Source organism: Aspergillus ambiguus, assembly GCF_047715705.1.
Source record: "Aspergillus ambiguus strain CBS 117.58 unplaced genomic scaffold BDV59scaffold_21, whole genome shotgun sequence".
Taxonomy (NCBI): Eukaryota; Fungi; Ascomycota; class Eurotiomycetes; order Eurotiales; family Aspergillaceae; genus Aspergillus; species Aspergillus ambiguus.
The window spans coordinates 134,713-161,839 of record NW_027395534.1 but is presented as its reverse complement, the minus strand read 5'-3'; the positions used below and the strand labels follow the sequence as shown (position 1 = coordinate 161,839).

Here is a 27,127-nt window from a genome sequence, read left to right as displayed (position 1 = left end):
TGATGCATAAGTCCTCCCGGATCCGTTCGCTATCAAACCGAGTCCTTCCGGCCTGTTCTGGTGTGGCGGATCTGTCTACAGCCTTCGGACTCCTCACAGATAAACTGAGAGACGCTTAGAGATTTTAGTGAATATAGAAAGAGGCTAGGATCTTCGATCGTGCTTGGCCTCGTATCGTAGGAATCGACAAATGACAATGGGCCGTCTGTCAGTGGACACGGCACTGACGGCGCATAAAGCGAGGAGGTTGCATCGATTGGAGATGATTTGCGCGATATGCTCTCCACAGGTAGAGATTGAAATATCGCAGATACAATACTATCCGATATATCCATCCTGACCGCAACTCAATGTCCAGCCCAATCTTTGCGACATCAAATCTCCCTTACCTGTCTTGGAGATGCTTATGTTGAATAAGGTCTTGGGAATCCCGAAAACGGGTGTCCGATCAAGAGGCACATCGACCCACCCGACATTCTTGGTTCTAATGAATCCGGTCCGCCGCACCGGAAGCTTTGGGACCTGAAGTAGGGAAGGGGCTGATAATTTTGTCAAAAAGACAATTTTCCCGCAATCCTTCCGGAAACCTTTTGCGGTTCCATCCACACATCTCTGGAAGCCAAATCCAACCCGGACCTGGGATCTACTCATCCCAGAGATCAGTCCTCTCACCGGTATATGAAAGGTAAAGTGGATGATGACGCGGTCTATCGTTAAGCCAATAGCAAGGGAAGCAGTACATTGACCCAATAAACTATATACAAATGTGCGTAGAACTATATGACTCGTACGCGAAGTCTACTGGTATCTAGAGCCATTTCACCACCAGAACCAACACCAACTCTTGTATAAACGGCTTTTTTACCTTGAAATGAGACAGGAGCAATCAGAAGTACATAATAAAAGTGCCCATCGCCACGGTTATCGCCGTCCTCATTTGCTGCACTGTCCTGCTTTCCGAGCACAACGCAGTAGTGTCGTCGTAGGGGCCCAGGTCTTCTTCTCTGAAGCCAATCTTCAGACTGTTTAGTGTCTCGCACTGTTATATTTGTAGATCATCCGCTTCTTTTGAATACAAGGCACGGTGTGTTGACAACCATTCTAGCGAGTCGCGCAGGTTGGCTGGGTGGCTTTTGTATGGATAACCTAAACTATATTCGACAAAACACCCGAATCTGGGCCAATCAGGTCAAATAGGAGTATATCACTCTCAAAGTAGGAGAGAATGAGAGATATAGGTAGATTTCTTATACGGGACCGGACAAAGTGTTGCGCCAAGTATAATAATATCAGTGAATACACGTTGGGTGTCTGAGGCTCCCAAGTCCGCTCGCTTCCATTGTGTTGTCGTCCTCCCGCCCCAAACTCTTCCCATTTCTCTCACAACTCACCACCACCACCATTACCAACATCATCATCACCACCACTACCACCATAACCGCAACCACAACCACGATGTTGCCTGCTCCTGCTCTCGCTGCTGCTGGGGGAGAAGGTGGAAGAGGAGGAGGAAGAGGAAGAGGAGGAAGAAGAGAACGAGGAGGCCCCGTACGTGATTCAAATGAAGCCACTATAATATAAGACTAACTAACCCTACGAGAAGTACCGGTACAGGGGAAAATGCCCGATTTGTCACCTGCGGGGCCACAGGGCCCATGAATGCCAAATTACTCTCGGCTTGATGGAACTGGTATATCGCGTTAGAGGTACTGTAGGTTGACAAGCTAATATGTTTATAGGGGGCAATGTCCCAGCGCCAGCGCCAGCTCCAGCACCAGCACCATCGCGGTCGCGGTCGCCGAGGCCGGGGCAATCGCGGCCGCGGTGGTGCTGGCCACCATCACCAGGTAGGTTCTCGTTAATCCCCTATAGTACAAATAAATCCTAGATGTAATATGCTAACGGAAATAGCCTCCCGTGCCCGCCGCCGCACTCCCCCTCCCCGCCGGGCCCGCCGCCAATGCCCCCCAAGCCCCTGTCCCGCAGCCCACAGGCGCCCTCCCCGACGCCCCTGCCGCCACCAATGCCTCCCAGGCCGCTGCCGCCCAGGTTGCAGGCGCCCGCCCCGACGCAGTGGCCCTCATTGGCCAGCTTGCAGGGTTGCTCGGTGCGGCCCCGGCCCCGGAAGTCGCTACGTAAGAGCCCTTTAGCCTGGGCAGATAATAAATACTAATAGCTAACTTTTAGTGCATTCCAGCAGCTTCTGGCCGCGCTGTAAGTATCTCCCAACATATCGATCTAAACTTTCTTCAACACTGTAACTGACAGATAGTAGGGTGCCCGCCGCCGAGAATGCCTCCGCCGGTGAAAGAATGGGTATGTACTAAATCATCCCACCGGAGAGATCCTGGACGGTGAGATGGAGAAACCGTATTCTGACTGTTCTGTAGACCATTGAGTTCCTTTCCTTTCCTTTTCTTTCTTTCAAACTGTAGTTATGAATGGATGGGACGACGTCGGTTTGCCCTGCTAACTTAAATTCAGAGTACGTAGTGTCTAAAACCTATAGCATTTCGGGTTGCATGTTATGGGTATCAAAAGCTTGTAATTATGTTATAATGCACTCCAAAAAATTTAGCGTAAACACCTGGCACACCAAATGCCGTTGGAGCACAAACTACACTTTAGTCGTAACTCCTTCGCGGGCGGTACACCACCATCGGCAAAACAACTGGACGGCGGCCATGTTCTCGCATCTAAAACCAAAAAGTTCGCTTTGTCGAATATGAGCCCTGATTCATCACAATGGGCCCAGAGAATGCGCCCGTCCTCCCAGGCCGTGAAGGACAGAAGCATAACCTAGCGAGTCAAGTCAGAATTAACTGGTGGGACGGGCAAGGAAAGGGACAGATACCGGAATAGTCAAGTGCTCAACAAAGCGGCGAGTATCAAAGGACGTTCTCATGATTCTGCAGATGCTGATCAATTCTCCACGAGTGATGCGGTCGTCTTCTAGGTCGTTGAGTAGCATACATTTGAATGTGGGCCCATATTTATAGAGCCATGGGTGACACCTTCCCAGTTTAAAGGGCCCTTGCATTTATTAAGAGTGGGAAATCCATCGGGACTACAAAGTGCATTCCTCAGTCTTTTTGGAATCAAGTGCAAGAGGCAACATTCTATGGAAGGGGAGGAAGCTGACCTTCGTGGATGATAATCCTACAGAATACCATACATCCTCCTTGCCCTCCGTTTGGTTGATAGCATCTCTGACGTAATCCTCCACAAAAATCCGTATACAATCCCCTTCGCACATTAGGCTGACTGAGTCTTCGTCATTTGAGTAGATAGGGTACTCCTCTCTTTAGCTAGGAAAAGGTTGGTCGAAAGGATGGAAGAAGCAAGAACTAAATTCGGGGACCCCTGTGAGATCTATGGGAATTGAAAGGACTTCGATCGGGGGATACTGAAGGTCTTGTTGCCAGTACTGGGCCAAGGGAATCTCTCTGACAGATTGTCCAATCGCGTGAATTGAAAGGCGCCGGGCTTTGTGTGCTGGGGATTCGAGAGATACAGACTCTGAAGTCATTCCGTTGCAGATTGGACAGCCGATACTGCCTTTGGTACCAAATCGAAAGTCTGTTGGTGAGGAGAGTTGACGCAGAGGCGTGAGGTTGTGGGTAGATATGGGGAGACGGTTAAGAGTTGTTGATCACGTTCATCACTGTGGCGACGCGCGTGTTGTATGTCGCTGCCTCCAACTACCGTTCTTCTTTACGTGCTGCTATCCATCTTGTCGCATCCATGGATCCTAAAATGTACGGATCAGACGTCATCCGAGACTTGTTCACTATTTTTACTCTAGCGTGGAGGCTATACATCCGTAAGAAATACAATCAGCAATATTTCTTATAGGGGCGACATTAGTTCATTACCGCCAAGCTTTATTGGAGGACGAGGACCAGGCACTCTTCAACATGGGAAGAAAAAGTAAGAAAAGTAAATGTTTCTGGGGTAACGAGCATAAATGCCCAATAACCAAGAGACAGCGGTCATATAGGCGTTCAAAGCACGGTACTTAAATTTGTATTGCTTGAGACCTTACTAAGTATGGTTGCCGCTTTCTCAGGCTACAGAAGTGGTTTTAGCATTCGTGCAAGACTGAGAAGTTTTCCGTTGACGTTGGGCGCTACACTCCAGGGCCACATATTCATTCGCTCTATTTACTTCCTGGTAGTAGTTCTTGGTACCACGAACAATATATGCACGTGCCGCCGCAACAATACCCGAGGCAATTGACTCTCGGACCTTTGGGTCTACAATTCCCACCACTGGCGATAACCGAAATCCGTAAGCAACCGACTAGTGGCCGAACAACATGATCGATCATCAGGGATCCACGTTAGGAGAATACCGTTATATGGACGAGCATCCCCGCAAGATCTGGAGCTGAGCATCTAATTTTGCATATCAACATTGGCTTCTCCAGAAAGACACAATGTACCCAGCAAAACCAACGCTCAAACTTCCTGCTTCCTACGAGGCATTACAACTATCACAGATACAGTTATCACACCACCCTCGAGGATCGAAGGATGTTACTCCAGTCGTGATCATAACATTAAACAGGCCGGAAAAACACAATGCATTCACCCCTGATATGGCTCAGAGTCTGGAGCAGGCTTTTCGAATATTCCACCTTGATGAGCGGGTAAAAGCAGTGGTTTTAACTGGTGCAGGGAAGATGTTCTGTGCCGGGTCTGATTTGGATGTAGGATTTGGTGATGGGTCTGGAGATCCTGCCGATTACCGAGATATGTACGTCAAATGGATATGATTCAACGAAACCAGCTATCTAGCACATCCAATGGAACTAATGGACAGTCTATATACAGTGGAGGAAGGGTCGCAGTGGCTATGCATCGATGCCAAAAACCCACAATTGTGGCACTTCAAGGATCTGCTGTCGGAGTGGGAATGACAATGACGCTCCCAGCAGCCATCAGGTATGTCTACTCTGTTCCGTCAATGATTTTACTGACGATATTCTCAGAATCTGCCACCAAAATAGTAAATACGGATTTGTGTTCACTAGACGGGGACTCCCTCTCGAGTCATGCTCGTCATATTTCTTGCCTCGCCTGATAGGTCTTTCTCGCGCCATGTTCCTGATTACTACAGGCGGAGTATATCCGCCGCAGTCACGGTATTTTGGTGATCTGTTTCAAGAGGCTCTTCCAAATGCAAGCCAAGTTCTTCCAAGAGCACTCGAATTGGCAACTGACATGGCTGATAACGTCAGCCCAATGGCGTCTGCATTGAGCCGGGCATTACTCTGGCAAGGTGCTCAGTCACCAGAAGAGGCACATCTACTGGAATCGAGGGTATTCCATTCTAGGATCGGGTCACGGTATGTTTACGTTGATGTTCAGGGATGCGGCACGTTATTAATATTTTACTCGTAGTGACCACCAGGAAGGTGTGAAGTCCTTCTTTGAGAAGAGGAAACCAGAGTTCAGGGCAGATTTGCAAGAGAATTGGCCACGAAACTACCCATGGTGGTTTGAGCAGAATATCGATAGAGAGGCGAGAGTAGAAATGTGTCACTCAAAGCTTTGAGGTTGTTTAATACTGTCGAGCTATATACCTACTATGCGTGATAAGGTTCCATCATCTGTCCATATTCTGCTATTCACTAAACCTTACGATATAACATACAGGCTAGTAATTGCTTGTAACTGAAAGTACGTGGGGAACGTTATTCCTCATTTTGCTATCTTTTCTTTAATATTGTACATGGGCTCCAGCGTTAAGTGACTCCGGTCTTATCGACCTGGGTAATGGGGTGAGTGTCCGGTTTGATCAACCTGGATGAGATGGATGACCGGTATTATCGACCTGGAGGTATCACTACCTTCCGGTCTTGTTTACCTGGATGTCCTGTCTGCTAGCGACGTTGGACGTTTGTAGGGTGGTCATTGTAGGACCTAAAACACGCATGGCTGTCTCGAGGACGAAGCGCAATTGCAAGAATAATCTCTGCGAGATTCTTAATATGATCCGCATTGTCGATGCGATAAGGCCCAAATCTTCTCATATTCATAAGCCCGACATTTTGCCGACGGCCAGTTAAAATATATGGTGCCAGAATCTGTCAACCTCCGCAAAGGTGATATACATCTCTGGGCGGTCTTGGGACACCATTATGGGCCTGCCTGATTAGCATACTCACATTACTCGATATTAATCCTAGGGTACTCACTTCAGGTCACGATTGTGGTCCTCATGGATCCACGCAACCACCTGAGAAGCTTCTTGCATTTCCACCTGGGAAGAATGTTTGCTTCGTTCTTTCCTCTTGCACTCTATGATCGATGCGATGCGAAAAGTCACGACGTGCTGTAGTTGTCCGTCGGTATGGGCGTTAAAACCCAAGTTTGGTCTCTATTCTGTGCTCAGATACGCATGGAGGCGCATGCGAAGTGCCCTCCAGTTGTAGTTGCGAGTCGGGTCTGTCAGGGTAACGGCTTGTAGCCAACTTATGAGACTGATGTTCACACTGGACTCGTCAATAGCGCTCAATCTTCCCCTTCTTAGATCCACGATTGGTTTAACTTACCTTTGTTGCAAGAATAGGACACCAAAATTTCCAAGTCCCTGCGCAGCTGGCAGACGAGCTCTGACCGCAGCTAAATAGGCCTGGAAGTCGATGGAACCAACAAGCGCTAGTCCGGCCTGTGCAAGTTCGACCCTAAGGTCGTACCTGTCGGGGTTGAAATTATCAGGATCCTCGGATATGCAGATGGTCCTGTACCGCAAGAACTGCTCGTGGGTCACTTTCAATGCGGAAGATAGGGCTCTACTATCCTTTAGTGTTTTGTTGATGACTCGGGCTTTTCCTGGCCGCCTTTTCCCATTCCCGCACGGTGGACGGAACTTCGTCGAAAGGCTTCTCGATAGACGCCATCGTTATGGGAAAGTGTTTAAAGAGGGTGTAGTCGATGTCTGCGGATTGCACTGTAGAGACTTCTGGTTGTTGGTGGAGGGAAGGAAGTGTGCAGAAGGCAGGTATGAAAGAAATCACTACAACACAGACTGCACCAGTTGTGTTACTACCCTACTCTTTTCACCATCTATCTGGCCTAATATCTTCACTTAGACCGGATTTCCTAATTCATTTACCCACTAGGATAGGTTAATCCAGTTACCTTGCTAAATTCTGGTCGTAGATCCCACGATTGTAGTAGACCGGTAAAGCTTGGGCCTTCTGGCATATTCTTACTAGGGCCTAGAGCTGAATGCCACAATAGACTTATGGAGTCTATAAAACATTAACAATTCAGATCAGAGATTGTAAGCTGTTTATTCACGGCCTTTCAGTTTTTATGGGGTCCTGAATGCGAAAGCTGAGAGATGAGTGCCGAGATGCGACAAGTTATGCAAGTTCTCAGCCCCAGAATTATTTGCCTCCCATCAATGAAGCATTTTCGAACTAGATAACGCAAATATCTCTGACGCTTCTATTTGCCAGACTATCATCATGAAATACCCCAGCGGATATTCTAGTTACCGACAACCATGGTCTTATCACTCTGAATAACAATGTCAATAGCACGAACGTTCAATGATCACCAGCTATTATGGCTCGAATGAACCCCTTCCTAATTTCTGTAGATCCTCTGCCTTCCAATCGGTTATCAGCATATGTCCCGGCTCATGAGCAAACACAAGACCTTCTATCTTATCTCCCGCAGATTCCACTGCCATTTGGGGCGTAACACCGCAAGCCTAATACCGTTAAACACAGAATAGTTATAACAAAGAGATAAGGCTTACCCAAAAAACTGGAACCTCTCCTTGATCGAACACCTGAGGCTGCCCAAAATCAGGCGCGTGGACATCTTTAATACCCAGCTGCTGCACCGCATCCCATCCCCAAGCGACAGGCTCCCCATGAGTCGCCAAAAATGGGCGGGTCACGTCACGAACCTTTTCGATGTCCTCGGGACGGTATGGCCTCATGGAGACGATACAGGTGGCATTCGTGAAAATCCCGGCCGGGAGAAGGGGGATGTTGGTGCGGTACATGGCGACGATCGTGTTTGTTTTCTGGTGACGAGGCTGCAAGCCGGCATCGGTAAGGGCATCCTCGAAGGAGAAAGAACATCCAATTAGGAATCCAACGTAGTCGTCTGCCCACACATCTCGTAGGTCTCGTCGACTACCGATATATTTGCCATGTTTATAGACGCGGTACATCGGAAAGTCTGTGCGCAGGTCAAAGTCAGGATGCTGGATGCATGCGGCCGGCCGGACTGTGTGTGGATCGCCAGGTGAGGTGATCCCCAGTAAGGGACAGGATACCGGGTTGCGAAGACATAGATCATGGAACTGAGTTGCGTGTTTGGCGGGTAGTATCAGAAGGTTCGCTTGGAGATATCCCGGAGCCATTCCAGATGTGTTCGTCACTAGGTTATGCCTGCTCTGGAGCCGAGCTTCATGAGCCGGCGAAGACGATTGAGATGCTATTAATGCCGGTATTTTAGCATTTTCTGCCTCCTTGGAGCCGGGCTCTATCTGGGGGCTGAGATAGTTTGGCTGCGTTACGACAGTCATGATGGCCTTCCTCGGCGTTCTATTCTGGTCCTAATCATTTCATTAAGACAGACAAGTCAAGTGTAATAAGAGGGAACTAGACGAGCGGCCAAACCCCAGGCGGGGGACACATCAGGCGATGGAGCATCATAACCGCGTGGGAAAGCCTTCCCCATACTCATGTCGGAGCCCACATCCCGACGTCCGGGGGGTTGTCGGGGGCAAATTCTCTCCGCACAAGAACCGAATGCTCTGATAGCGAAGAATGGAGACCACGAACCCACTCAGGGACGGTCAAGATAATAGAGCGTGGCACTTAATGGCTAATAACTGGCCTCGTTGCCGTTTCCCCACCGCTTATCAGACTCCATCGGGCCGACGATGGTGGTACGTCGGCGGAGAAGCTCCGAAGTTCACCAGGTGATTGGTAGAGAGCCAGTTTTCATTACTCACGGGTTACCATGTGTGTTCTTACGGTTGATAACGGGACTCTCTTCAGGCCAGTAGTATAATGCAGAAAGGTAGGTATGGGGATGGTAGCTTACCCCGGTTATCTGGGAGGTAGATAGGCGCTGGGTGGTTGATCATAGTCAATCAGGGTTTTTAACTCCGGATTAGCTCCTAATAACTATGTGAATAATCCTGGTGCAGAATCGTTAAACAGCAATATTTTTTTTCTTTGCCTGGAATTGATACTTAATTTTTGCGACAGAAACGAGCGTTTATCGTCGACCTAGCAAACAGCATCGAGTACGGATCTCGTGCTCGCCCCCATGTCGACCAACCAGAATGACGTTCCCCTGGAAGATGCCAAAACCGACCATAAAAAGTCCATAGACGAGGCAAGCGTTCGGGATGTCGACGAAGTTGTTCTGGATCCCAAAAAGGAGGCCAAGCTCCTCCTTAAGCTGGACTTTGCCTTCGTTCCTATCATCATGCTGACCTATTTGACCTGCTTTCTGGACCGGACAAACATCGGTACGTGTTCCTAAACTACGAGACTTTGTGAGGTGTTCTGTCTGATCAGATCAATAGGAAATGTGAAGGTAGCAGGCATGCCCGAGGATATTGGTGCCTCGGAGACACAGTTTTCGACGGCGGTGTCTATCTTCTACGTGACATACGTTCTGTTGGAATCCCCATGGGCGGTCTTGATGAAGAAACTCACCCCTCGGAACATTCTCACGGGTCTTTGCATTGTCTGGTCCATTGCCACGATCTTCACAGGTTTCATCACCAATGTGGCTGCCCTCTACGCCGTGCGGCTCATTCTGGGAGCCTGTGAAGCGGGTCTCTTTCCCTGTCTCAACCTTTACTTGACGGTCGTTTACCGTCGAGAGGAGCAGGCTAAGCGCGTTTCGTACCTGATGAGCTGCGGAGCTATTTCTGGGGCAGTGGGCGGACTTCTGGCCTATGGGTTGCTGCACATGGACGGAATTGGTGGAAAAGCAGGATGGAGGTATTTTATTCTCGCCATGATGGCATCCTCTATGATCGATACTAACGCTTACAGATGGGTCTACATAATTGAAGGGCTTCTCAGCATCCTGTGCGCATTCCTGATTTGGTTCGGTCTTCCCAATGACCCAGCCAACGCCTACTTCCTCAGTGACGAAGAGAAATGGATGATGCGAGTTCGCAACGAGCAACGCCGCAAATACATGGGTAGCGAAGAGTTCAGCTGGGAGGAACTGCGCCTCGCCGTCCGAGACCCGAAGCTGATGTTCAGTGCCGTTGTCCAGTTCTGTCAAGACATTCTGCTTTACGGTTTCAGCACGTTCCTTCCGACCATCTTGACCAGTCTGGGTTTCAACTCGCTGATGAGCAATGTGTTGACGGTGCCGGTGTACATCTGGGCGGCCATCGTATTCGTAGTTTTTGCTTTCCTCGCCGATCGGTATTCGAAGTTCGCTGTGGTATGTTCCATTCCTGTGCATGACTTCATCTGGTGTGGGCTAACATGAGGCACTCTAGTACATCCTCGGGACAAATATCTTCGGTATTGTAGGTTACATCATCCTTCTCGCCGTCTCCGACGACAGGGTGAAATACTTCGGAACCTACCTCTGCGGTATCGCAACCTACACCGGAGTCGGATTGAACATCGCGTGGCTCAACGTGAACGTGGCGCCGCACTATCGCCGTGCGATGGAGATCGGCATGCAACAAACTATCGGAAATTGTGCCGGTATTGTTGCTGGCCAGATCTACCGCCAATCGCCGTACGTCCTTGGGAATTCATTTTCCATGGGTGCGCTTGTCGTGGCGCAGGGGGTTGTGATTGCGCATGCGTGGTACTTGCGCCGTGAGAATGCGGAGAAGAACAGGATCGCAGAAGGCAAGGAGGATGCACGGAGAGTGCGGACGGGTGATGCTGAGATTGACTTTAAGTATCATTATTAGGGTTTGATAGTTTCCTGTTTCTAACAACGACCGGGAAGGTGGTTCGTGGGGTCCTGGTTATTGCTGTTGTTGGACGGTTCTCTCTTTGATGACGCCATGACTCGGGAGTATAAATACCGGAGATAGTGGGCAACAAACCAATGCCATTGCATCAGAGAACACGAGCCTCACTCTGTTGAAATATACTTCATCTTGCACATACACAAAATCGTGTTTTTCCTCGATATACCCTCTATATATTCGCAACCGATCTACGAACGCCATTATGGGCCTCTGCTTTAGTCTTCCCGGTCGACGACGCCACCCCATGATGGGCCCTGTTATGATGGGCCCTCCGCCACGGCCTCATCGGTTTAGTGGTGGTGGCTTTGGAATGGGACCTATGGGCGGATATGGTAGTCCCAGAAGATACCACGGAGGGGGCATGGGGATGGGAGGCATGGGAATGGGCGGACCGGGATATGGACCTGGTCCGGGTAGATATGGTGGAGGAGGACGATATGGTGGCGGGGGGTATGGACGACGGTGGTAATAATGGCTCATGGTAATAAATTTTTTCCTGATGGGGTGTACACGTGTTGACGTTGGCACAGTTTATAACTGGATGTTGATAAAGAACAGCTCGAACGTGCAGACATCAATAGAACACAGACAATAATAACAAAATCACACCCAAAAAACGCACATGCCAGATAAGCTCATTATGGGTATAGCTCATGAAGTCGGTTCGCCGTCACGTTCGTTGTGGTGGCCAGATTTTAACGGGTGTATGGAGATGATCCTATCGAAGTGCCTGATCCACCCTTTCAATGGCCTCATTCACGACTGTTCTCTGTCGCACTTCTGTATTTGTCGAGTACAGGTCAATGCATTCACTGAGGTTCCCGCCGGCGTCCCATTCCTGGGGATCCACCCCTTCAACGTCGTTATTCGCAACAGCATGTGCCCTCCTCAGCCATTCATCCCACGCTCGAGTGTCCGGGGCAACCTGGCCAGTGCGTACCCATCTAGTGGCTTTTGTTTGCTTGATGGCCTCCCAGAGAGCATTCGTGAAAGTTTTATTTGACAAATGGCTGAGTTCTTCAATATCCAACGCCGAGTAGTCCCAATGAAGTCTCTCGGGCATGGCGGCCACTACCCAGTATGCCGCGTTCAGGAAGAGATATGACGCGCCAAACGCCAGTTGCATATTCAACTGTGAGTTACCCAGAGCCACGACGCCAAACATCAGCATCATGGTCCCCATGAGTGATAGTGAGCGATATAACACAGACCCAAGGAGGTAGTTACATCGCTCGGGGGCAAAGAATAGCGCGCGAGCAACACTCTCGTCACACTCGACGAACAGAAACGACCCGTTAGGGTAGCAAACGATGACGTTGGAGGGCGGGATATTTCGGTCTACGATGCGCTTTCCTAACTTCAACTCCCACTTGCAGGAGATACCGATAACCGTAGAAAGACAGGATAACAGGACAGTAGCGATCAAGGCCCATCCATCGTTGTAGTGGATGGACAGCACCAGAAGGGTGATGGAGATAGCACACCCAACTACGGAGAGCAGGGAAAGCAGCCCAAACGTCTTGGCAGTCACTAATGGCGCATTACTTTCGCCAGCGTTGATGCTGACTCGGATCCGCCGAACGCTGTAGTCGAACTTGCTTTGATTAAGCTTCTCTCCAGGAAGAATGATATGCGGAATTCGGTAAACGTGGCGGCACAGATTTCCCGAGCTCACGCCAACAACCACGCCAGGAACAGTATCAAGGCGCAGTGGTCGCGATGGCCGAATGAACGCCTGGGGCGCGGGCAACAGACGAGGGAGAAAGATAAAATATGAAAGAGTGGAGACTTGGTAGTTCACGGCGACGGACCCTTCTCCCAGTATGGCCAGAAAGCCAACGATGTCCAGGTGGAAGCCTTCAACGGGAAAGTGCATGATGTTTATGGGAGATACAGCATGTTTTGGGAGACATCACAGTTGCAGCTCTTTTTCTCCCGATGGTGTCAGGCTTTTTGTTTTTTTCCTAGCACAGCCTTGCTTTCCATCTATTATTGGTTGTTTGCCCAGCCTCCTTAAACGCCAGCAAACGTCCATAGTGGCTGGACCGGTACGATCTGCGGCTGAGCTAGCGTCCGCAAGGCTGAGCGGAGGTTTCAGGGGGTGAGTTGGTCGATGGGGACCAAGAGATAACTATACCAAAAAGTGTAGTGTATTTTCGCAAATGTCATACAAATATATCGGAGTACGTAGTTTTAGTTCACATGTGGAAAAGGGTGCTCGGCCAGTTCGCCCCTGTCTTTCCTCCGGGAGGGATGCCAGCATCAGCTTTGCAAAGGAAAGGAAGCTCTCTTTTTACTTATCATGAGAATTAATTCATCGTGCAGAAAATTCCCTACTGGGGTCATTTAGTTACGTGGAATCAATAATAAGGGGTGCCCAGTACATACCATCCTTGTCAACGAACGGCCCATCGAAATATTGCTCGGGGCTTTCGCAGACTTTACCATCCCATCTCGTTATCGATTCAGGTCATGCCATGGACTCTTGGACGAGCCCTGGAGGCGGAGAGCAGAGTAACGCTATCATCTCTGCGAGATGTCACTTTGCCGAATAACGACTGCGTTCATCGTAAACTTGGGTAAACAATTCGATACCTTTTATAGAATTTTAAAGCTGGAATAGGTTAGAAAGGTCAGAATAAGGCAAGGGATATGAATCTCACGAAAACCCCCCTGTTCCATATATGTCTGCAATAGGCAAGTGTCACTTCTGGTGCACGATAGCGATCTGGCTGGATGAAGTAGATTCCTAGTGCGTCTGGACTTCGAAAATGAGTGGATTGACCGAAGTCAGCAATTTTCGGTATAATATTCAGATTCCATAGAGGCCCGGAATTGTTGTGGCAGCGATACACTGGTCGGCCGAGGTGTCGGTTTTGTACTCCATTGACATAGTGAGTTTGGTATTCATGAAGTAGTCGAAAACATTCGCGCCTTCGACTGTGACCATAATGTTATCAAACTTCTGATCTGCGATGTCTTGTTGGCCTTTGTTGGGCATAATAAGGCGGATCACAGCGCACCTGTATGTATGTACAATTCTGCATGTGGTATGAAGATAGTCCAGCCCGATGAGAAGGAGCTGGACGTATATCTTGGCTAAAGGGAGGGGTATTTCTTCCGTGTGGAAGTGTCTCTGTTAGAGCCACATTGGTTCCCTCATAGGTAGGTACACCAGACATAAATGGTCTTCCCAGTTAGATACCATGAAAGACTGATGACGTGCGGAAGCTTGCACGGCCGCGATGAGTTGGGTCAGTATATATGGAGGCGTGGCCAACCAGTTTGTTTACTAACAAAGACCACCACTCAGACAGAATACTATTATCCACTCGGCCCATGTCAATCTCCATCCTGCTGGTCACTAGACAGATTTCTGGTGCGAGATTTACTCTTTTATTTGTCGTTTAGAGTGTGCCTGGGTGGAGATAAATCCCCGATAATCGGAGGCGGATGATCAGATAAGATCGGAGAATCCATGGAGCATCCAAGACGTCAACATACTGCGTATACCTATCTTTTTCTACCCCAAAGCCGGACAGATTATCAATCAGGCAAGCGATGTTACAGGAAAGGGCGTTCGGCGAATACATATAGTTTGTGCCTCGCCAGCTGGACTTCGTCGAACATCGCCTTCCCCTATCAACACAACCATGCTTGCGAATATCTTCCTCATCGCGCAGTTGTTCGGAGTCATCTCCAAACATATCTACAAATTCCTACAGATCTTTTGCTCTCAGCGTATTCATCGACTGACCTACCGGCCAGTCGATCATCCACGCAATGTCGTCGTGATCGGCGCTTCGTTTGCTGGATATGCCGCCGCGCGGCACCTGGCCAACGCGTTGCCCACAGGATACCGTGTGGTTGTTATCGAACAGCATACACATTTTCGGCTCACCTGGGTGCTGCCGCGATTCAGTGTGGTGCCAGGCCACAGCCACAAGGCTTTCATTCCTTACGGGCCTTACTTGAATCCCGCACCTGCCGGCTCCTATCAGTGGATAACGGACACGGTAGAGAGGATCATCCCTAACAAGGAAAATGGGACAGGAATAGTCGAACTGGCATCGGGGGTTTCAATTGAATATGAATACCTGGTGATTGCAACGGGGGCTTCAGCGGCTCTCCCCTCGCGAGTACCAGGGCTGGATAGACAAACGGGGATTGAATTTCTGCACAGCGAACAGGAGAAGTTTCGAGCTGCGATGGATGTTGTGATCGTCGGAGGAGGATCAGCGGGCGTTGAACTGGCCGCCGATGCAAAGTCTCGATACCCCGAGAAGAACGTTACCTTGGTCCATTCACGGTCGCGGTTACTGAATGCCCGGTATGGACCCAAACTCGGTGAAAAAGCGCTGAAGGTGTTGATTGGAATGGGAGCGAATGTCCGACTTGGCGAACGAGTTGTTACGAAAGAGGCAGATCTCAAGTGTGTGGAGCTACGATCAGGGGAGTCCATTCCCTGTGACCATTTGGTGTGTTCTCCCTTCCTTCTCCTTCGCCATCGAATTGAATAATGATCGTATCTTTAGGTCAACTGTGTCGGACAACGACCCAACTCCGACTTGATCAAGGCCGTGTCAGCGGATTCCGTATCCGAATCGGGCCATATCAAGGTCTGTCCGACGTTGCAGATAGCGGGTCCTCTACTAAGTCGAGCCTATGCCGCAGGCGATGTCATCGAGTCAGACGGCGTGAAGAATGCACGGGGAGCTACAGTGCAGGCTGAAACTGTCGCCTGGAACATCGTGAAGGCCATCCATTCCAAGCAGCAGGATGAATATCACACCGCCTGGTGGGAAGGAGTGACTAGATTATCACTGGGATTGGTATGTAACAGAGTACGATGAGGACAAATGAACGAGTTTACTAACTTGGAGCAGAATAAAGCCGTCGGATGGATGGGCAACGAGTCTGCAGAACTCACCTTCCCTGTGAGGAGCACTCGGGAGGAGCTGGAGAGTCCAGATGTTTGGAAGTACTTTGGAGTGAAGCCATACGAGGACAAGAATTATCTATAGGGACTTCGCTTCGGTTATCGCTTCATCTATCACTACGGAATCAATTCCGAAGACTTGGCCGGCCATGAGGGGTAGTTGCTCATAGTCTCGGTACTATAATTAAGCCAGGACCTTATTCTCATACGAAAGAATGCATGTAGCTCATGTTCATCCATCGGATTCAGCATGCGTGTGTATTCATCAACTGACGCCAACAACGCCGTGGCGTTCGTCAATGGCCGCATCTACACTATCAACCCGGACCAGCCTTGGGCCGAGGGCTTTATTGTCTCTCCCACAGGCATCATAGAATTTGTCGGCAATGACGAAGACGTCCGCCAGATTGCAGCCGACCGGGGCCTCGTCCAGTATGACCTTCGTCAACGGTTCATCATGCCGGGTATCCACGATGCGCACACTCATCTCCTGATCGCCGGCATGCAGGCCCTCAACGAAGCTCGCATCGGTTTCGACTCGACTCCGGACAACATCAATCAGCGTCTAGCACGCGGAGCCTGCGCTTGCGCGTATGCCAACGTCACGGGGGACTGGCTTATTGGGAACTTTTACCAAGCCAGCCATTTCCCAGATGGCATTCCCGACCGCAAGTATCTCGATGTGCAGTATCCGACACAGCCGGTGCTTATCCGCGAGGTTTCGTGTCATCGCATTCTGCTAAACACTGCCGGACTTCTGCGCGCCGGCATCTCTCCGGACGGTGCACCAGATCCCAAAGGAGGGTACTTCGTGCGACGTGCGGACGGATCATTGACAGGAGAAGTTGTCGAGGATGCCATGTCCCAGGTCTTTGATTGTCTTCCCATCCCTCCGTTGGCGCATGTTAAGCGGGCAGTGCACAAGGCGATTGCCATCTGCCACCAGTACGGCATCACATCGTGCCAGGAGGCTTCCGCCAACACTTTGTACCTGCATGCTATCAAGGAGCTCGAGCAGGAGAATCGCCTAGACTTAGATATCTCCACACATATTGTTTGTGCACCGACGTACTTTGCCATGGAGCCACAGGAGAGTCTTGCAGCCGTGCTGGATGTTGCGGAAGGATTCCGCAGTAAGCATGTACACACGCAATTTGTGAAGTTCTGGCTCGATGGAGCGCCGCTACCCCCAGAGTTCACCCAAAGCGACCTCGACGATCAAGGACGTCCTATCCCGACTCACCTCGCTCTCGACTGGGAGTTTCTATACGATGCAGTCTCACGGTATGATCGCCGAGGGATGACATGCAAACTGCACGTCGCAGGCGAAGGATCTGCTCGGCAGGCGCTGGATACGGTTGCGCGCGTTCGCAAGACAAATCCATCTGGTCCACGCCATGAGATAGCGCACTGCAATGCCGTCCATCCTGGTCCGTTTTCTGTGACAGTCGAATGGTCGACCCTGAGCTAATCGCGTATAGACGATGTCGCACGCCTTGGTCAATTGCGAGTGACAGCTGAAATGTCCCCTGCTATATTCCACGAGCATGACCTGGTAGAAGCGTACCCGGAGCTAAACAGGTGGCCCTTCAATGGAGTTCTTTCCAGCGGTGCTCATATGACGATCGGTTCTGACTGGATGCTACCGACCACGCCGTCTTTGTTCGATTCACTGGCAGCCATCGTAGATAGGATTGAGTATCTCCCTGGCGGCCAGCATGTCGAGCTTGCCGAAGGGAAGACGAGGCGCCAGCGAGGCGGAGAAATCCTTTGTCGCGTATTGACCCTCAGTGGCGCCGAGGCCGTTGGGGCCCAACATCGGACTGGAAGTCTCGAGGTGGGCAAAAAAGCGACGTTTATTGCAGTAGATCGAGACCTGAGTCGGGGAGAGTTTAAGGGAGCTGTGGTATTGCAGACATGGTTCGAGGGTCGGATGGTGTATGAATGCGGCAATCAGTAAGCCAAACGGCAGCCCATGTATATCACTATGTTCCTGCAAACAGAGGATCTCCAACCAATATATTAAGCGGATATTAAATATCAAGACCCCGATCAAACGAGAGGCCCTGGCGGAGGCACGCCGATCGCGAGCATCTATCACATCCGAAGCAATAGCGCGGCCTCATTCTTCCCCCTTGCATTCCAGTCGTGTGTCAACACAAACACTTATTAATTTCCGGCACGCGTGGGTATATTGGTAAGACGCAGCAGAATGGGGTTCTTTATCTGGATACTTTGGACAACTCCAACGTGGACATCCATCTACGGAGGGCCAAGATGAAGCTCCCACAGCTGCCACAGCTCCCGTCTCTGGGATTTCTTAAACGTGATGAATTCGACGTTAATGGCAAGGTACGAGCCATGAACGCCTGCCAGAATTTCATACTGACTGTCCCAGCTGGTGGTGATAGCGGGCGGCTCGAAAGGCCTTGGGAAGGCGATGGCGCTGGAGCTGGCTGCAAAAGGTGAGGGCTCCAAATTCGACTCCGTGCAGGTGGCTTATTTTTATTACGATCTGGACAGGCGCCAATCTCCTGCTCCTGGCGCGGTCGATAACTACCTTGCGTCTTGCCCGCCAGGAAATTCAGGGCGCATGTGTGTCATCCAAGCAGATTATCGACGCCATATCCGTCGACCTGACCCAGCCGGAGGAGGTATACTTACGAGACCCCCGATAGAGTCTAATATACTGATGACCCCAGATCACTCGCGTATTGAGCCACTACCACCCCCCTGATATCTTAATCTGTACGGCTGGGAGCAATCCCCATCAGGCGGGATTTCTCGCCGAGATCTCCCCCGAGGCCATCACATCCTGCATGGAGCTCAACTACTACACGACAGTGTTCATCGTCCAATGCTGTCTGCGCCTGTGGTTGCGCGTCCCCCATCCTCCCTCTCCTCGACACATCGTTCTGACTTCGTCGACCGCCGCGTTTCTCGGACTACCAGGGTATGACGCTTACACACCGGCCAAGGTCGCAATTCGCGCGCTGGCGGACACGCTGCGCCAGGAGGTGCTGCTGTACGGGCGGGATGTGATCCGGGTGCATTGCAGTTTTCCCGGCCCATTCTCTTCAAGTAGTTACTTGGAGGGCCATGACAACAAGCCGGAGCTGTTGGAAATGCTGGAAGGGACGCCGCGGTCCAGAGACGAGGTGAAGCGGACGGTGCCGTCGCCACGCACGGTGGCTCAGCGGATCATCAGCGGACTGGAGAAGGGAAAGACGTATATTCCGGTGGATTTCCAGACGGAGTTACTGCTCAACAACATGCGGGGACCCAGTCCGCGGTTCCGCTGGTGGGCGCTGTGGGAGTTTCTGCTGGGGATTGTGGCCGCCATGGCATGGTGGTGGTTCCGACGGGACTTTGACAGGAAGACGCTGCGATATGGAGAGAGTCGTCGACGTCGAGATAGCCGGGTGTAGGTGGACGTAGTATACCTAGGGTCTAATAATATAATTAATAGACGTTGGCATGGAGAAATAACGGCGGTAATACATACATACATACATACATAGGGGGTGACATCCGGATAGAAAGCCGAGGCAATTTGTCAGCATTGCGCTTTTCTCCTCATTTTTGATGCTTTTCGGGTATAGAAATCACCAGGCCATCCGTATATAAAGCCAGCATGTCTCCGCCAGCCCGTCTACTCGCATGTCTACACCTCCCACAGAGTCTACCACCATGACCTTCCCTTCCCCTGCTGTTGCTCGCTCCTTGCACACCCCCTACTTCACCCCGGCCAACAATGCCGGCGTCGCCGTGAACCCCAACGATCCCTCCACTCCGACGCTCTTCCGGCCCCTGCGCATTCGCGATGTCACCTTTAAGAATCGCATCATGGTGGCTCCCATGTGCATGTACTCCGCCGAATCGGACCCGTCCTCCCCCTTCGTTGGCGCCCTGACTCCCTACCATCTCGCACATCTGGGCCACCTGGCCCTTAAAGGCACGGGCCTGGTTTTCATCGAGGCCACGGCCGTGCAGCCAAATGGACGCATCTCGCCGAACGACTCCGGCCTGTGGCAGGAGGGCACCGACTCGAAGCAGTTCAAGGGTCTGCAGCGCGTGTGTCAGTTCGTGCACAGCCAGGGCGGCAAGATCGGCATCCAGCTGGCGCACGCCGGTCGCAAGGCCAGCACGGTCGCCCCATGGCTGGCCGGTGCGGACGGCAAGCGTAAGCCCAGCATCAAGGCCGACAAGCATGTGGGCGGGTGGCCGGACAATGTCGTCGGGCCCACGGGCGGCGTCGACCAGATGTGGAACCCGGAGGGCAATGGGTTCTGGGTGCCGCGCGAGCTGTCGACGGCGGAGGTGAAGGAGGTGGTGCGCGCGTTCGCCAGAAGCGCGGACCTGGCTGTCCGCGCCGGCGTCGATGTCATCGAGATCCACGGCGCGCATGGCTACCTCATCAGCGAGTTCTTGAGTCCCGTCACCAACAAGCGCACTGACGAGTACGGCGGCAGCTTCGAGAACCGCACGCGCATCGTGCGTGAGGTTTCCGAGGCCATTCGCGCCGTGATTCCCCCCGGCATGCCGTTGTTCCTGCGCATCAGTGCGACGGAGTGGCTGGAGGGGCAGCCGGTGGCGGCGGAGTCGGGCACCTGGGATATGGAGAGCTCGCACCGGCTGGTGAAACTGCTGTCTGGATGGGGGGTGGATCTGGTTGATGTCAGTTCTGGTGCGAATCACCGCGACCAGAAGATCCAGCCGCATACGAACTATCAGATTGACCTGGCGGCGCAGCTGCGCAAGACTATTCGCAGTGCTGGGTTACCGCTGCTGGTCGGCACCGTGGGACTCATTACGGAGGCTGAGCAGGCCGAGAATATTATCCACGGCGCGGACGAGGCTCAAGCAGCTGAGGCCATGCTGTCTGGCAGCGAACCCAAGGGCGATGCCGTTCTACTGGGACGGCAGTTCCTGCGCGAGCCGGAGTGGGTGTTTACGACTGCGAAGAAGCTGGGGGTGAAGGTGACCGTGCCGAACCAGTTTGCTCGCGCTATTCGTCTGTAGATAGAGTAGACATAGAGATGTAGAGCACATAATGAGACACGCAGTCTGTCCTCTGGAGCACCATGCGGGCCCGATATTAGACATCGGCTGGATCCGGTGACGGCGGCCTCCGAGACTACATGAAGAACTTCCAGCTTAATCGACCCACCGGACTATTTGGTTTGGTTCCCATGTTTTTAAGGAGGTCTTAGTGCTCGGTTGGGAGCTCTAGTGTCTGGCAGGATGCGGTGAATTGTTATGCAGCTCTCCATTCTTATTTAACAATCAACCCCGCACGCACGCAATTCTACCATCTTCCCATCCGCGGTTATACCTCTGTTATCCTGTCAAGATGGCTCTCAAACCTGGTGACCAGTTCCCTGCCAACGTTGTTTTCCAGTATGTTTTTCTGTCTAATTTCTAGAGCCTAATTCATGGGTGTGCTAATACCCTGTCACTAGGTACGTCCCCTGGACCGAGGAAAAGGGCGAAATCACCGCCTGTGGCATTCCCATCAACTACGAGGCTTCCAAAGAATGGGCCGATAAGAAGGTTGTCCTCTTCTCGGTGCCCGGTACGTGGACATGTGCTGCTTTTGTGCTGGCGACGGTAGATTCTAACAGTGTCTCGGTAATAAGGCGCCTTCACCCCCACCTGCTCCGTTAACCACATGCCCGGATATATCAAGAACCTCCCCCAGCTGAAGGAGAAGGGTGTCCAGGTCGTCGCCGTGGTGGCCTCCAACGACCCCTTCGTCATGAGCGCCTGGGCCAAGACCAACGGGGTCAAGGATGAGATTCTTTTCCTCTCCGACCCCGAAGCTCGTTTCTCCAACAGCCTTGGTTGGGCCAATGGCGGTCGCACCGGTCGTTATGCTGTGGTGATCGACCATGGCAAGGTGACTTATGCGCAGATTGAGACCAAGAAGGGTGCTGTTGAGGTGGGTTCTGCATAATCTCTGTCCCGGGACTTGTGCTGACCGTGACATAGGTTTCTTCTGCCGAGACTGTGTTGGCACATCTGTAATCGACGGCTCCATTCCACCCCAGACTGCTCTAGACCATGCTGTTATTGAATAATGAATACACTACGTTTCTGCTTGATTGATCCCACATGCTCAATTCCCCAGCCGGAGATAGCGGGGATGTCCCTCCAGGCCATTGCTTTCCTCCGTGGATCCACTGTAAGCAGGGACCTTGTCGGCTTTTATCGTAGGCACATGGGACCTGATTCCAGAGACTAGGACGGCCTGATCTTCAGAATTGCACCCACCTGTCGAATGAAGCCGAAAGGAAACGGAATGATTACTCTCCGAATTAATAATCTTCTTGCTGCCCCCCGGGTGATGTCATCCATCCCCACTGCATAAAAGACCGCCCTGGGACCCGTGGACGAGAGCTTCTAGCTTCCTTCTCTACTAGCAGCCGAACATCTGGATTATCAAAACCGATCATCATGGCTCCCAAGGTTCTCGTTGTCCTCACCTCCTTCGACAAGCTCCCCAACGGCCACCCGACCGGATGGTATTTGGTGCGTTCTACACCGTCTCTGCCCCTCATCCACATCTCCCCTAACATGCACAGCCTGAATTCGCCCACCCATGGGAAGTCCTGCACGAAAAAGCGGAGCTGGTGATCGCCTCTCCCAAGGGAGGTGAAGCTCCGCTGGATCCAGGCTCGGTCAAGATGTTCGAGGGTGACCCGGTCTCCACCAAATTCTTGAACGAGCAGCAGGCGCTCTGGAAGAACACGCACAAGCTCAGCGACTTTGTTTCTCGCGTGTCCGAGTTCGATGCGCTGTTCTACGTTGGTGGCCACGGCCGTAAGTAGTCTCTCCTTCAGACATATCCTCCCACAACCGCCGAGGTTGCTGTGACCCCTTCCGGAGGATGTCACTAACGGACGACCCAGCCATGTTCGACCTGCACAGCGATCCTGACTCTCTGGCGCTAATTCAATCCTTCGCATCGGCTAAGAAGCCCGTCAGCGCCGTCTGCCACGGTCCCACTGTCTTCCTGAACGCAACCACTCCGTCCGGGGAGCCCTTGATTACCGGCGCCAGCGTCACCGGTTTCTCCAACACCGAGGAGGACCAGGTGAACCTGAGCTCCTTGATGCCATACATGTTGGAGACGGAGCTCAACAAGGTTTCCGGTGGAGGCTATGTGAAGGCGGACCAGCCGTGGGGCGAGAAAGTGGTGGTGTCCAAGACCGCTGGCACTGGAGCACCCCTGATTACCGGACAGAACCCTGCCAGCGCCACAGGGGTGGGCAAGGCGATTCTGCAAGCGTTGGGACTGTAATTGGAGAAGAAGTATCCACCGGATTATATCGTGGGAATGGCATAACCCTAATTTTTGTCGCGCTAAGAAGGATCTAAATTGATACCCGAAAAGTCCCCATTCCCTCGAAGCTTTATTTGATATCTGCAAGAATGATCTCAATCTTAGTCGCACTGGCCTTCTCCACCGTTTTTATCACAGTACTCCGTACAATTGGGGGCCAAAACCGATCGTCAAGATTATTCCTCTTCCATCGTAGTGCACATGCCGCTGACTGCTGCGACACTCGCGTGAGATTTTCTCTCGCCCTCCATAATATGCCCCTGCTCCCGTTTGTATTGGCCTGCGTGGTCTTGGCCTGAATTTTATCGTGTTTTCATTGCATTTTTCTCCAGTGATACCCCATTTTACGCTGCTATAATGAGTTCTTCCGAGTATGATTCCCCGTATGGCTTTCCCCTGCGCCGGAACGGATCCTGTCTCAGCGACGAAGTCAGCTGCGGCCACACCTGGGGCGACTTCTACGCCTGTTGTCCGGGGAATACCATCTGTCCGGGGACCAAAGCCTACTATTACAACTCCGTCTGCTGCCCGTCATGGTCGAATTGCACGATCCCGCTGATGGAAAGCCCACATTGTGCCAATTCCAGCGGTTCTCTCTTCGACCACACAGGGTATTTCTGCTGTCTGCCAAACCAGACAGGATTCTGGACTTCATCGCCGACCGACGCGGTGGGCTGCTCTGATGGGTTTCCGGACAATGTAAACGAGACGATTATCGCGGCGGTTTCGTCCGGTGAGTGAGCGTGCAAGATCATTCCCGTGTATACTAATGTCTCTACATTAGCCTCGGTCGCATCCAGTTCTCTCGCAACAGCAACATCTACCAGTATACCCACCTCCGGCTCAGCGACCGACAGTACGACAAATGCCGCGGATAACTCCTCGGGCGGTAACCATACAGGAGCCATCGCAGGTGGCGTGGTCGGAGGAGTAGCTGGACTGGCGATCATTCTCGCCCTGCTTTGGTTTTTTCTCCGTCGGAGAAAGCAAAAGCAACAGCCCGATGCGGCTTTAGGGGTCCAGCCCACGCAGTACACGGATGTAAAGCCAGTAACGTTGGCGCCAGGGGAGCTCGACGGTCTTGCGACACCGTCCGAACTCCCGGCAGACAACCATCTCATGCATGAGTTACCCGCTGGAAAGGGGCATGCGTAGTTCAACGTTTGGTGTATATATGATGCATGGCTGTTAATTTACTGTCAGGAGTGACCTCACTGCAGGGCAGATGGCCACTTTACCAACATTGTACATGCTGTTTTGACGTTTGAAGAGTGCGAGCCTGCTAGGGCTCTTCGTAACAGATAATGGCACACGAGAAATTAGTACTGGGAAGTGCGCTTATATATACAAGCCTGCCGGGGCATTTCCGAGGCTGTTGGTCACATGTAACTTTCATCAATCAGTTACGGTGTACAACCTCCAGTTACAAGTCTCTCATTAGCCGGCGGAGTCCGAAGCAAGAGATCAATGTACATCTGACGGTAGACAAGTTGATCCGCAGCCAAACACGAATCATCATGTTTCCCGGCCCGGCGTGGGCTTGGAAGCCCCGGAAAGATGCGTGATAAGAATCTCTCCCATGTCAGGGGACACATTAGAGGAACACACTACAGGCACCTGTGGCCACAGACATTCTTGGAGTACGCATGTTTTATTCCGCCAAGCCAGGGCGTGTTACACTGGTGGATGTGACTGGTGATTAACATTCAGCAACAATGCAAGGATATATCTCTTGGTGGCCCTGGAGACGATATATAAATAGTGCGCACCCGTATATGCAAACCATACTGGAGGACTCGATCCGTAAGATTGAAATACTCCAGAGCCGTCTTCACTCAGAATGCCCCAATTCCTTCTCTCAGCTCTACTGGTGCTGCCCATAATCGGGGCTGTACCAGCCCCTGCCCCGATGCCCACACCTCCGGGCATTCCATCTGCATCTCAGGCCGAAAACCAGCTGGCCGGGTTGAAGGTAGCGGCACAGGGTTCGAGCAGCGGCTATGATCGAGATTTGTTTCCTCACTGGGATAGCCAGGGAAAGTAAGTATCCCTGTCGCATCGCAGGAAACGCAGGACGTCCTGACAATGCTAGCTCGTGCGACACGCGCGACATGGTTCTCATACGAGACGGCACAGACGTCAAACAGGGCTCTGGATGCTCTGTAAGTGGTAGGTGGTACTCTCCATACGATGGTGAGACCTGGACAGATCCCAGCGATGTGGACATTGATCACGTTGTTCCGCTGTCGAATGCTTGGAAGGTACTATCTTCCTTTTGCACGCTTACAGGACATCGCTGACCACGGTAGTCTGGGGCGTCGGATTGGACCACAGATCAGCGGGAGGCATTTGCCAATGACTTGGAGAATCCCCAGCTGCTTGCAGTGACCGACAATGTGAACCAAGCAAAGGGTGATGATGGACCAGAAGACTGGAAGCCGTCCTTGAGTAAGGGTTGTTCTGATCATTGTGTGATGCAGTCTAACGACGTTAGCATCCTACCACTGCACCTATGCAAAAATGTGGGTTAAGGTCAAATCTGTGTATAAGTTGACTATCACATCGGCGGAAAAAGATGCCCTTGTTAGCATGCTGGATACGTGCTAGCTCTGTCGCATTCAATGAGATCCGGTCACGGTAAGGCCATCATCTTCGTTATCTCCTCGTGCAATCTTCTCTGACATTGCACAAGACAAGCTCCTCTAATATGACATTAGGCTGAGTAGAAAATGGACTGGTATTCCTCGGCACGATTAGTCCTCGTCGACTGCTCCCCATACTTGAAATATGAATTCTCGCTCTAACGTCCACGTATTATCCCACATGTCTCCAATAGCCACTCGAACATCCCCTGTCCATGCTTCGAGGAAGCGCCTTTCTCACCGTAATTGTCCAGAGACACCCATTCATAATCCGTGTCATCTTGGTAGATAGCTGTCCGAGAAGCTGCGATGGAATGAACCTCTAGGAAGAAGTCTCCTTCTTGTGTGTCGAAGAAACTATCGTTATTAGCACACGTCATGTAACTTCCCTTGAAGACTTACCTCCGAGCCATGAGACTTATTCGTTTGACATTTCCCAAATCCAAAGGCTTTGCATCTTTTTGCTCTTTACCTCGATATGTAGGTTTGAAATCGCTCCATTTGACGAATATTTTCTCCCGCTTTAAGACGCGAAAGTCATACTCCCAACTCAGGGTGCTTTCATCCCTTCCATCCGGGCGTTTCGAAGGAATAGTATCTTTGAGAGTGACGGTGTATGTTTTCCCGTCCGATCGGCCGATGTCCAATTCTAGCCCATCGTAGTGGGACAAATCCCATGTGCGATCTTCGCCTGTAGTACGCTGGGACGCAAAACCAGCACCTCCAAGAGTTTGGGTGTCCAGGTGGCCGTGGAAAAATGCAGTTGGCGAGGATGCGTTGCAGTCGAAAATTGAATACGATGAGCCCCCTCGCACCTGATCATCAGATGCAGTCCAGTCTCGCGGCGACCACGGCCTGCTTGGTCAGTATATGGGCTGATGTAGGCTGGGAATGCTTACTGGTCGCCGCCGAAAAGGGCAGTTTTTGACTCTGTGGACATTTTGAGCTTCTGTGGGTTAAACCAAGTGCTGATGGATAATTAGGAGAAGCTTCGTACATGTGAAGTCTGTTGGGTGTGGATCAATCGATCAGAGGCCGTTTGCGGATGACGTCGATATGCGGGCGTTGCATGCGATCCGATTCTTGCCACACCCGGGGATTGTTGCCCCCGGTAGAGTAAATAAAATGTACTGTACATGTATGGAACGATGAAAATAGGTTGTGGGAATGTGCATTATAGAGATTTCTACTTAACTGACG

General features: G+C 51.5%; 14 protein-coding genes across 14 annotated transcripts; 10 read left to right on the top strand and 4 right to left on the bottom strand.

Moving 5' to 3' along the window:
* Positions 1-1,745: 1,745 nt before the first annotated feature.
* BDV59DRAFT_202935 (uncharacterized protein) lies at positions 1,746-2,327 on the top strand (the record flags this gene model as incomplete). Its single annotated transcript, XM_073694169.1, has 4 exons — positions 1,746-1,847; positions 1,912-2,135; positions 2,188-2,214; positions 2,276-2,327. 4 exons carry the CDS (start codon positions 1,746-1,748, stop codon positions 2,325-2,327), a joined length of 405 nt encoding a protein of 134 aa, XP_073546800.1.
* Positions 2,328-2,709: 382 nt separating this feature from the next.
* BDV59DRAFT_180704 (uncharacterized protein) lies at positions 2,710-3,593 on the bottom strand. Its single transcript, XM_073690105.1, has 3 exons — positions 3,143-3,593; positions 2,855-3,067; positions 2,710-2,799 (listed from the first exon to the last, which is right to left on the bottom strand). Exon 1 carries the CDS (start codon positions 3,527-3,529, stop codon positions 3,305-3,307), a length of 225 nt encoding a protein of 74 aa, XP_073546799.1. The 5' UTR covers positions 3,530-3,593; the 3' UTR covers positions 2,710-2,799; positions 2,855-3,067; positions 3,143-3,304.
* A 714-nt stretch (positions 3,594-4,307) lies between these two features.
* BDV59DRAFT_180702 (enoyl-CoA hydratase/isomerase family protein) lies at positions 4,308-5,646 on the top strand. The gene is made up of 4 exons (XM_073690104.1): positions 4,308-4,758; positions 4,836-4,946; positions 4,994-5,350; positions 5,406-5,646. Exons 1-4 carry the CDS (start codon positions 4,439-4,441, stop codon positions 5,557-5,559), a joined length of 942 nt encoding a protein of 313 aa, XP_073546798.1. The 5' UTR covers positions 4,308-4,438; the 3' UTR covers positions 5,560-5,646.
* A 1,663-nt stretch (positions 5,647-7,309) lies between these two features.
* BDV59DRAFT_180701 (DUF1445 domain protein) lies at positions 7,310-8,815 on the bottom strand. Its single transcript, XM_073690103.1, has 2 exons — positions 7,777-8,815; positions 7,310-7,728 (listed from the first exon to the last, which is right to left on the bottom strand). The coding sequence occupies exons 1-2, from the start codon at positions 8,554-8,556 to the stop codon at positions 7,579-7,581; spliced, it is 930 nt and encodes a 309-aa protein (XP_073546797.1). The 5' UTR covers positions 8,557-8,815; the 3' UTR covers positions 7,310-7,578.
* A 360-nt stretch (positions 8,816-9,175) lies between these two features.
* Positions 9,176-11,054, top strand: BDV59DRAFT_56933 (allantoate permease family MFS transporter). The gene is made up of 4 exons (XM_073696650.1): positions 9,176-9,513; positions 9,571-9,994; positions 10,049-10,451; positions 10,510-11,054. Exons 1-4 carry the CDS (start codon positions 9,309-9,311, stop codon positions 10,936-10,938), a joined length of 1,461 nt encoding a protein of 486 aa, XP_073546796.1. The 5' UTR covers positions 9,176-9,308; the 3' UTR covers positions 10,939-11,054.
* Positions 11,055-11,474: 420 nt separating this feature from the next.
* BDV59DRAFT_180699 (uncharacterized protein) lies at positions 11,475-12,911 on the bottom strand. Its single transcript, XM_073690102.1, has one exon. The coding sequence runs from the start codon at positions 12,875-12,877 to the stop codon at positions 11,720-11,722; it is 1,158 nt and encodes a 385-aa protein (XP_073546795.1). The 5' UTR covers positions 12,878-12,911; the 3' UTR covers positions 11,475-11,719.
* Positions 12,912-15,369: 2,458 nt separating this feature from the next.
* On the top strand, positions 15,370-15,894 carry BDV59DRAFT_180697 (uncharacterized protein). Its single transcript, XM_073690101.1, has 2 exons — positions 15,370-15,479; positions 15,537-15,894. The coding sequence occupies exons 1-2, from the start codon at positions 15,378-15,380 to the stop codon at positions 15,852-15,854; spliced, it is 420 nt and encodes a 139-aa protein (XP_073546794.1). The 5' UTR covers positions 15,370-15,377; the 3' UTR covers positions 15,855-15,894.
* A 199-nt stretch (positions 15,895-16,093) lies between these two features.
* On the top strand, positions 16,094-18,018 carry BDV59DRAFT_208729 (amidohydrolase). Its single transcript, XM_073695263.1, has 2 exons — positions 16,094-17,370; positions 17,422-18,018. The coding sequence occupies exons 1-2, from the start codon at positions 16,191-16,193 to the stop codon at positions 17,898-17,900; spliced, it is 1,659 nt and encodes a 552-aa protein (XP_073546793.1). The 5' UTR covers positions 16,094-16,190; the 3' UTR covers positions 17,901-18,018.
* Positions 18,019-18,217: 199 nt separating this feature from the next.
* On the top strand, positions 18,218-19,368 carry BDV59DRAFT_202930 (NAD(P)-binding protein; the record flags this gene model as incomplete). Its single annotated transcript, XM_073694168.1, has 4 exons — positions 18,218-18,292; positions 18,339-18,405; positions 18,464-18,594; positions 18,643-19,368. The coding sequence occupies 4 exons, from the start codon at positions 18,218-18,220 to the stop codon at positions 19,366-19,368; spliced, it is 999 nt and encodes a 332-aa protein (XP_073546792.1).
* A 262-nt stretch (positions 19,369-19,630) lies between these two features.
* Positions 19,631-21,896, top strand: BDV59DRAFT_193917 (FMN-linked oxidoreductase; the record flags this gene model as incomplete). The annotated part of the gene is made up of 3 exons (XM_073692315.1): positions 19,631-20,883; positions 21,403-21,515; positions 21,580-21,896. The coding sequence occupies 3 exons, from the start codon at positions 19,631-19,633 to the stop codon at positions 21,894-21,896; spliced, it is 1,683 nt and encodes a 560-aa protein (XP_073546791.1).
* A 405-nt stretch (positions 21,897-22,301) lies between these two features.
* Positions 22,302-23,397, top strand: BDV59DRAFT_180691 (type 1 glutamine amidotransferase domain-containing protein). The gene is made up of 3 exons (XM_073690100.1): positions 22,302-22,471; positions 22,525-22,762; positions 22,852-23,397. The coding sequence occupies exons 1-3, from the start codon at positions 22,397-22,399 to the stop codon at positions 23,241-23,243; spliced, it is 705 nt and encodes a 234-aa protein (XP_073546790.1). The 5' UTR covers positions 22,302-22,396; the 3' UTR covers positions 23,244-23,397.
* On the top strand, positions 23,385-24,820 carry BDV59DRAFT_180688 (uncharacterized protein). The gene is made up of 2 exons (XM_073690099.1): positions 23,385-24,018; positions 24,070-24,820. Exons 1-2 carry the CDS (start codon positions 23,643-23,645, stop codon positions 24,438-24,440), a joined length of 747 nt encoding a protein of 248 aa, XP_073546789.1. The 5' UTR covers positions 23,385-23,642; the 3' UTR covers positions 24,441-24,820.
* A 305-nt stretch (positions 24,821-25,125) lies between these two features.
* BDV59DRAFT_202925 (HNH endonuclease family protein) lies at positions 25,126-25,892 on the top strand (the record flags this gene model as incomplete). Its single annotated transcript, XM_073694167.1, has 4 exons — positions 25,126-25,325; positions 25,378-25,546; positions 25,595-25,733; positions 25,780-25,892. The coding sequence occupies 4 exons, from the start codon at positions 25,126-25,128 to the stop codon at positions 25,890-25,892; spliced, it is 621 nt and encodes a 206-aa protein (XP_073546788.1).
* Positions 25,799-27,085, bottom strand: BDV59DRAFT_56830 (CIA30 family protein). The gene is made up of 3 exons (XM_073696649.1): positions 26,827-27,085; positions 26,330-26,782; positions 25,799-26,284 (listed from the first exon to the last, which is right to left on the bottom strand). Exons 1-3 carry the CDS (start codon positions 26,865-26,867, stop codon positions 26,086-26,088), a joined length of 693 nt encoding a protein of 230 aa, XP_073546787.1. The 5' UTR covers positions 26,868-27,085; the 3' UTR covers positions 25,799-26,085.
* Positions 27,086-27,127: the final 42 nt, after the last annotated feature.

Excerpts from the sequence above, each read along its gene's own strand:
- BDV59DRAFT_180704 (XM_073690105.1), bottom strand. The coding sequence starts at position 3,529 with ATGACTTCAGAGTCTGTATCTCTCGAATCCCCAGCACACAAAGCCCGG.
- BDV59DRAFT_180702 (XM_073690104.1), top strand. The coding sequence starts at position 4,439 with ATGTACCCAGCAAAACCAACGCTCAAACTTCCTGCTTCCTACGAGGCA. Across the intron at positions 4,759-4,835 it reads CCTGCCGATTACCGAGATAT|TGGAGGAAGGGTCGCAGTGG; the intron begins GTACGTCAAATG and ends GTCTATATACAG. Across the intron at positions 4,947-4,993 it reads ACGCTCCCAGCAGCCATCAG|AATCTGCCACCAAAATAGTA; the intron begins GTATGTCTACTC and ends CGATATTCTCAG.
- BDV59DRAFT_180701 (XM_073690103.1), bottom strand. The coding sequence starts at position 8,556 with ATGACTGTCGTAACGCAGCCAAACTATCTCAGCCCCCAGATAGAGCCC. Across the intron at positions 7,729-7,776 it reads GAGAGGTTCCAGTTTTTTGG|GCTTGCGGTGTTACGCCCCA; the intron begins GTAAGCCTTATC and ends TAACGGTATTAG.
- BDV59DRAFT_56933 (XM_073696650.1), top strand. The coding sequence starts at position 9,309 with ATGTCGACCAACCAGAATGACGTTCCCCTGGAAGATGCCAAAACCGAC. Across the intron at positions 9,514-9,570 it reads TCTGGACCGGACAAACATCG|GAAATGTGAAGGTAGCAGGC; the intron begins GTACGTGTTCCT and ends TCAGATCAATAG. Across the intron at positions 9,995-10,048 it reads GGTGGAAAAGCAGGATGGAG|ATGGGTCTACATAATTGAAG; the intron begins GTATTTTATTCT and ends TAACGCTTACAG.
- BDV59DRAFT_180699 (XM_073690102.1), bottom strand. The coding sequence starts at position 12,877 with ATGCACTTTCCCGTTGAAGGCTTCCACCTGGACATCGTTGGCTTTCTG.
- BDV59DRAFT_180697 (XM_073690101.1), top strand. The coding sequence starts at position 15,378 with ATGGGAGCGAATGTCCGACTTGGCGAACGAGTTGTTACGAAAGAGGCA. Across the intron at positions 15,480-15,536 it reads CCATTCCCTGTGACCATTTG|GTCAACTGTGTCGGACAACG; the intron begins GTGTGTTCTCCC and ends TCGTATCTTTAG.
- BDV59DRAFT_208729 (XM_073695263.1), top strand. The coding sequence starts at position 16,191 with ATGCGTGTGTATTCATCAACTGACGCCAACAACGCCGTGGCGTTCGTC. Across the intron at positions 17,371-17,421 it reads CTGCAATGCCGTCCATCCTG|ACGATGTCGCACGCCTTGGT; the intron begins GTCCGTTTTCTG and ends AATCGCGTATAG.
- BDV59DRAFT_180691 (XM_073690100.1), top strand. The coding sequence starts at position 22,397 with ATGGCTCCCAAGGTTCTCGTTGTCCTCACCTCCTTCGACAAGCTCCCC. Across the intron at positions 22,472-22,524 it reads ACCCGACCGGATGGTATTTG|CCTGAATTCGCCCACCCATG; the intron begins GTGCGTTCTACA and ends TAACATGCACAG. Across the intron at positions 22,763-22,851 it reads CTACGTTGGTGGCCACGGCC|CCATGTTCGACCTGCACAGC; the intron begins GTAAGTAGTCTC and ends CGGACGACCCAG.
- BDV59DRAFT_180688 (XM_073690099.1), top strand. The coding sequence starts at position 23,643 with ATGAGTTCTTCCGAGTATGATTCCCCGTATGGCTTTCCCCTGCGCCGG. Across the intron at positions 24,019-24,069 it reads TATCGCGGCGGTTTCGTCCG|CCTCGGTCGCATCCAGTTCT; the intron begins GTGAGTGAGCGT and ends TCTCTACATTAG.
- BDV59DRAFT_56830 (XM_073696649.1), bottom strand. The coding sequence starts at position 26,867 with ATGTCCACAGAGTCAAAAACTGCCCTTTTCGGCGGCGACCA. Across the intron at positions 26,783-26,826 it reads GCCCTTTTCGGCGGCGACCA|GCCGTGGTCGCCGCGAGACT; the intron begins GTAAGCATTCCC and ends CTGACCAAGCAG. Across the intron at positions 26,285-26,329 it reads ATAAGTCTCATGGCTCGGAG|TTTCTTCGACACACAAGAAG; the intron begins GTAAGTCTTCAA and ends TAATAACGATAG.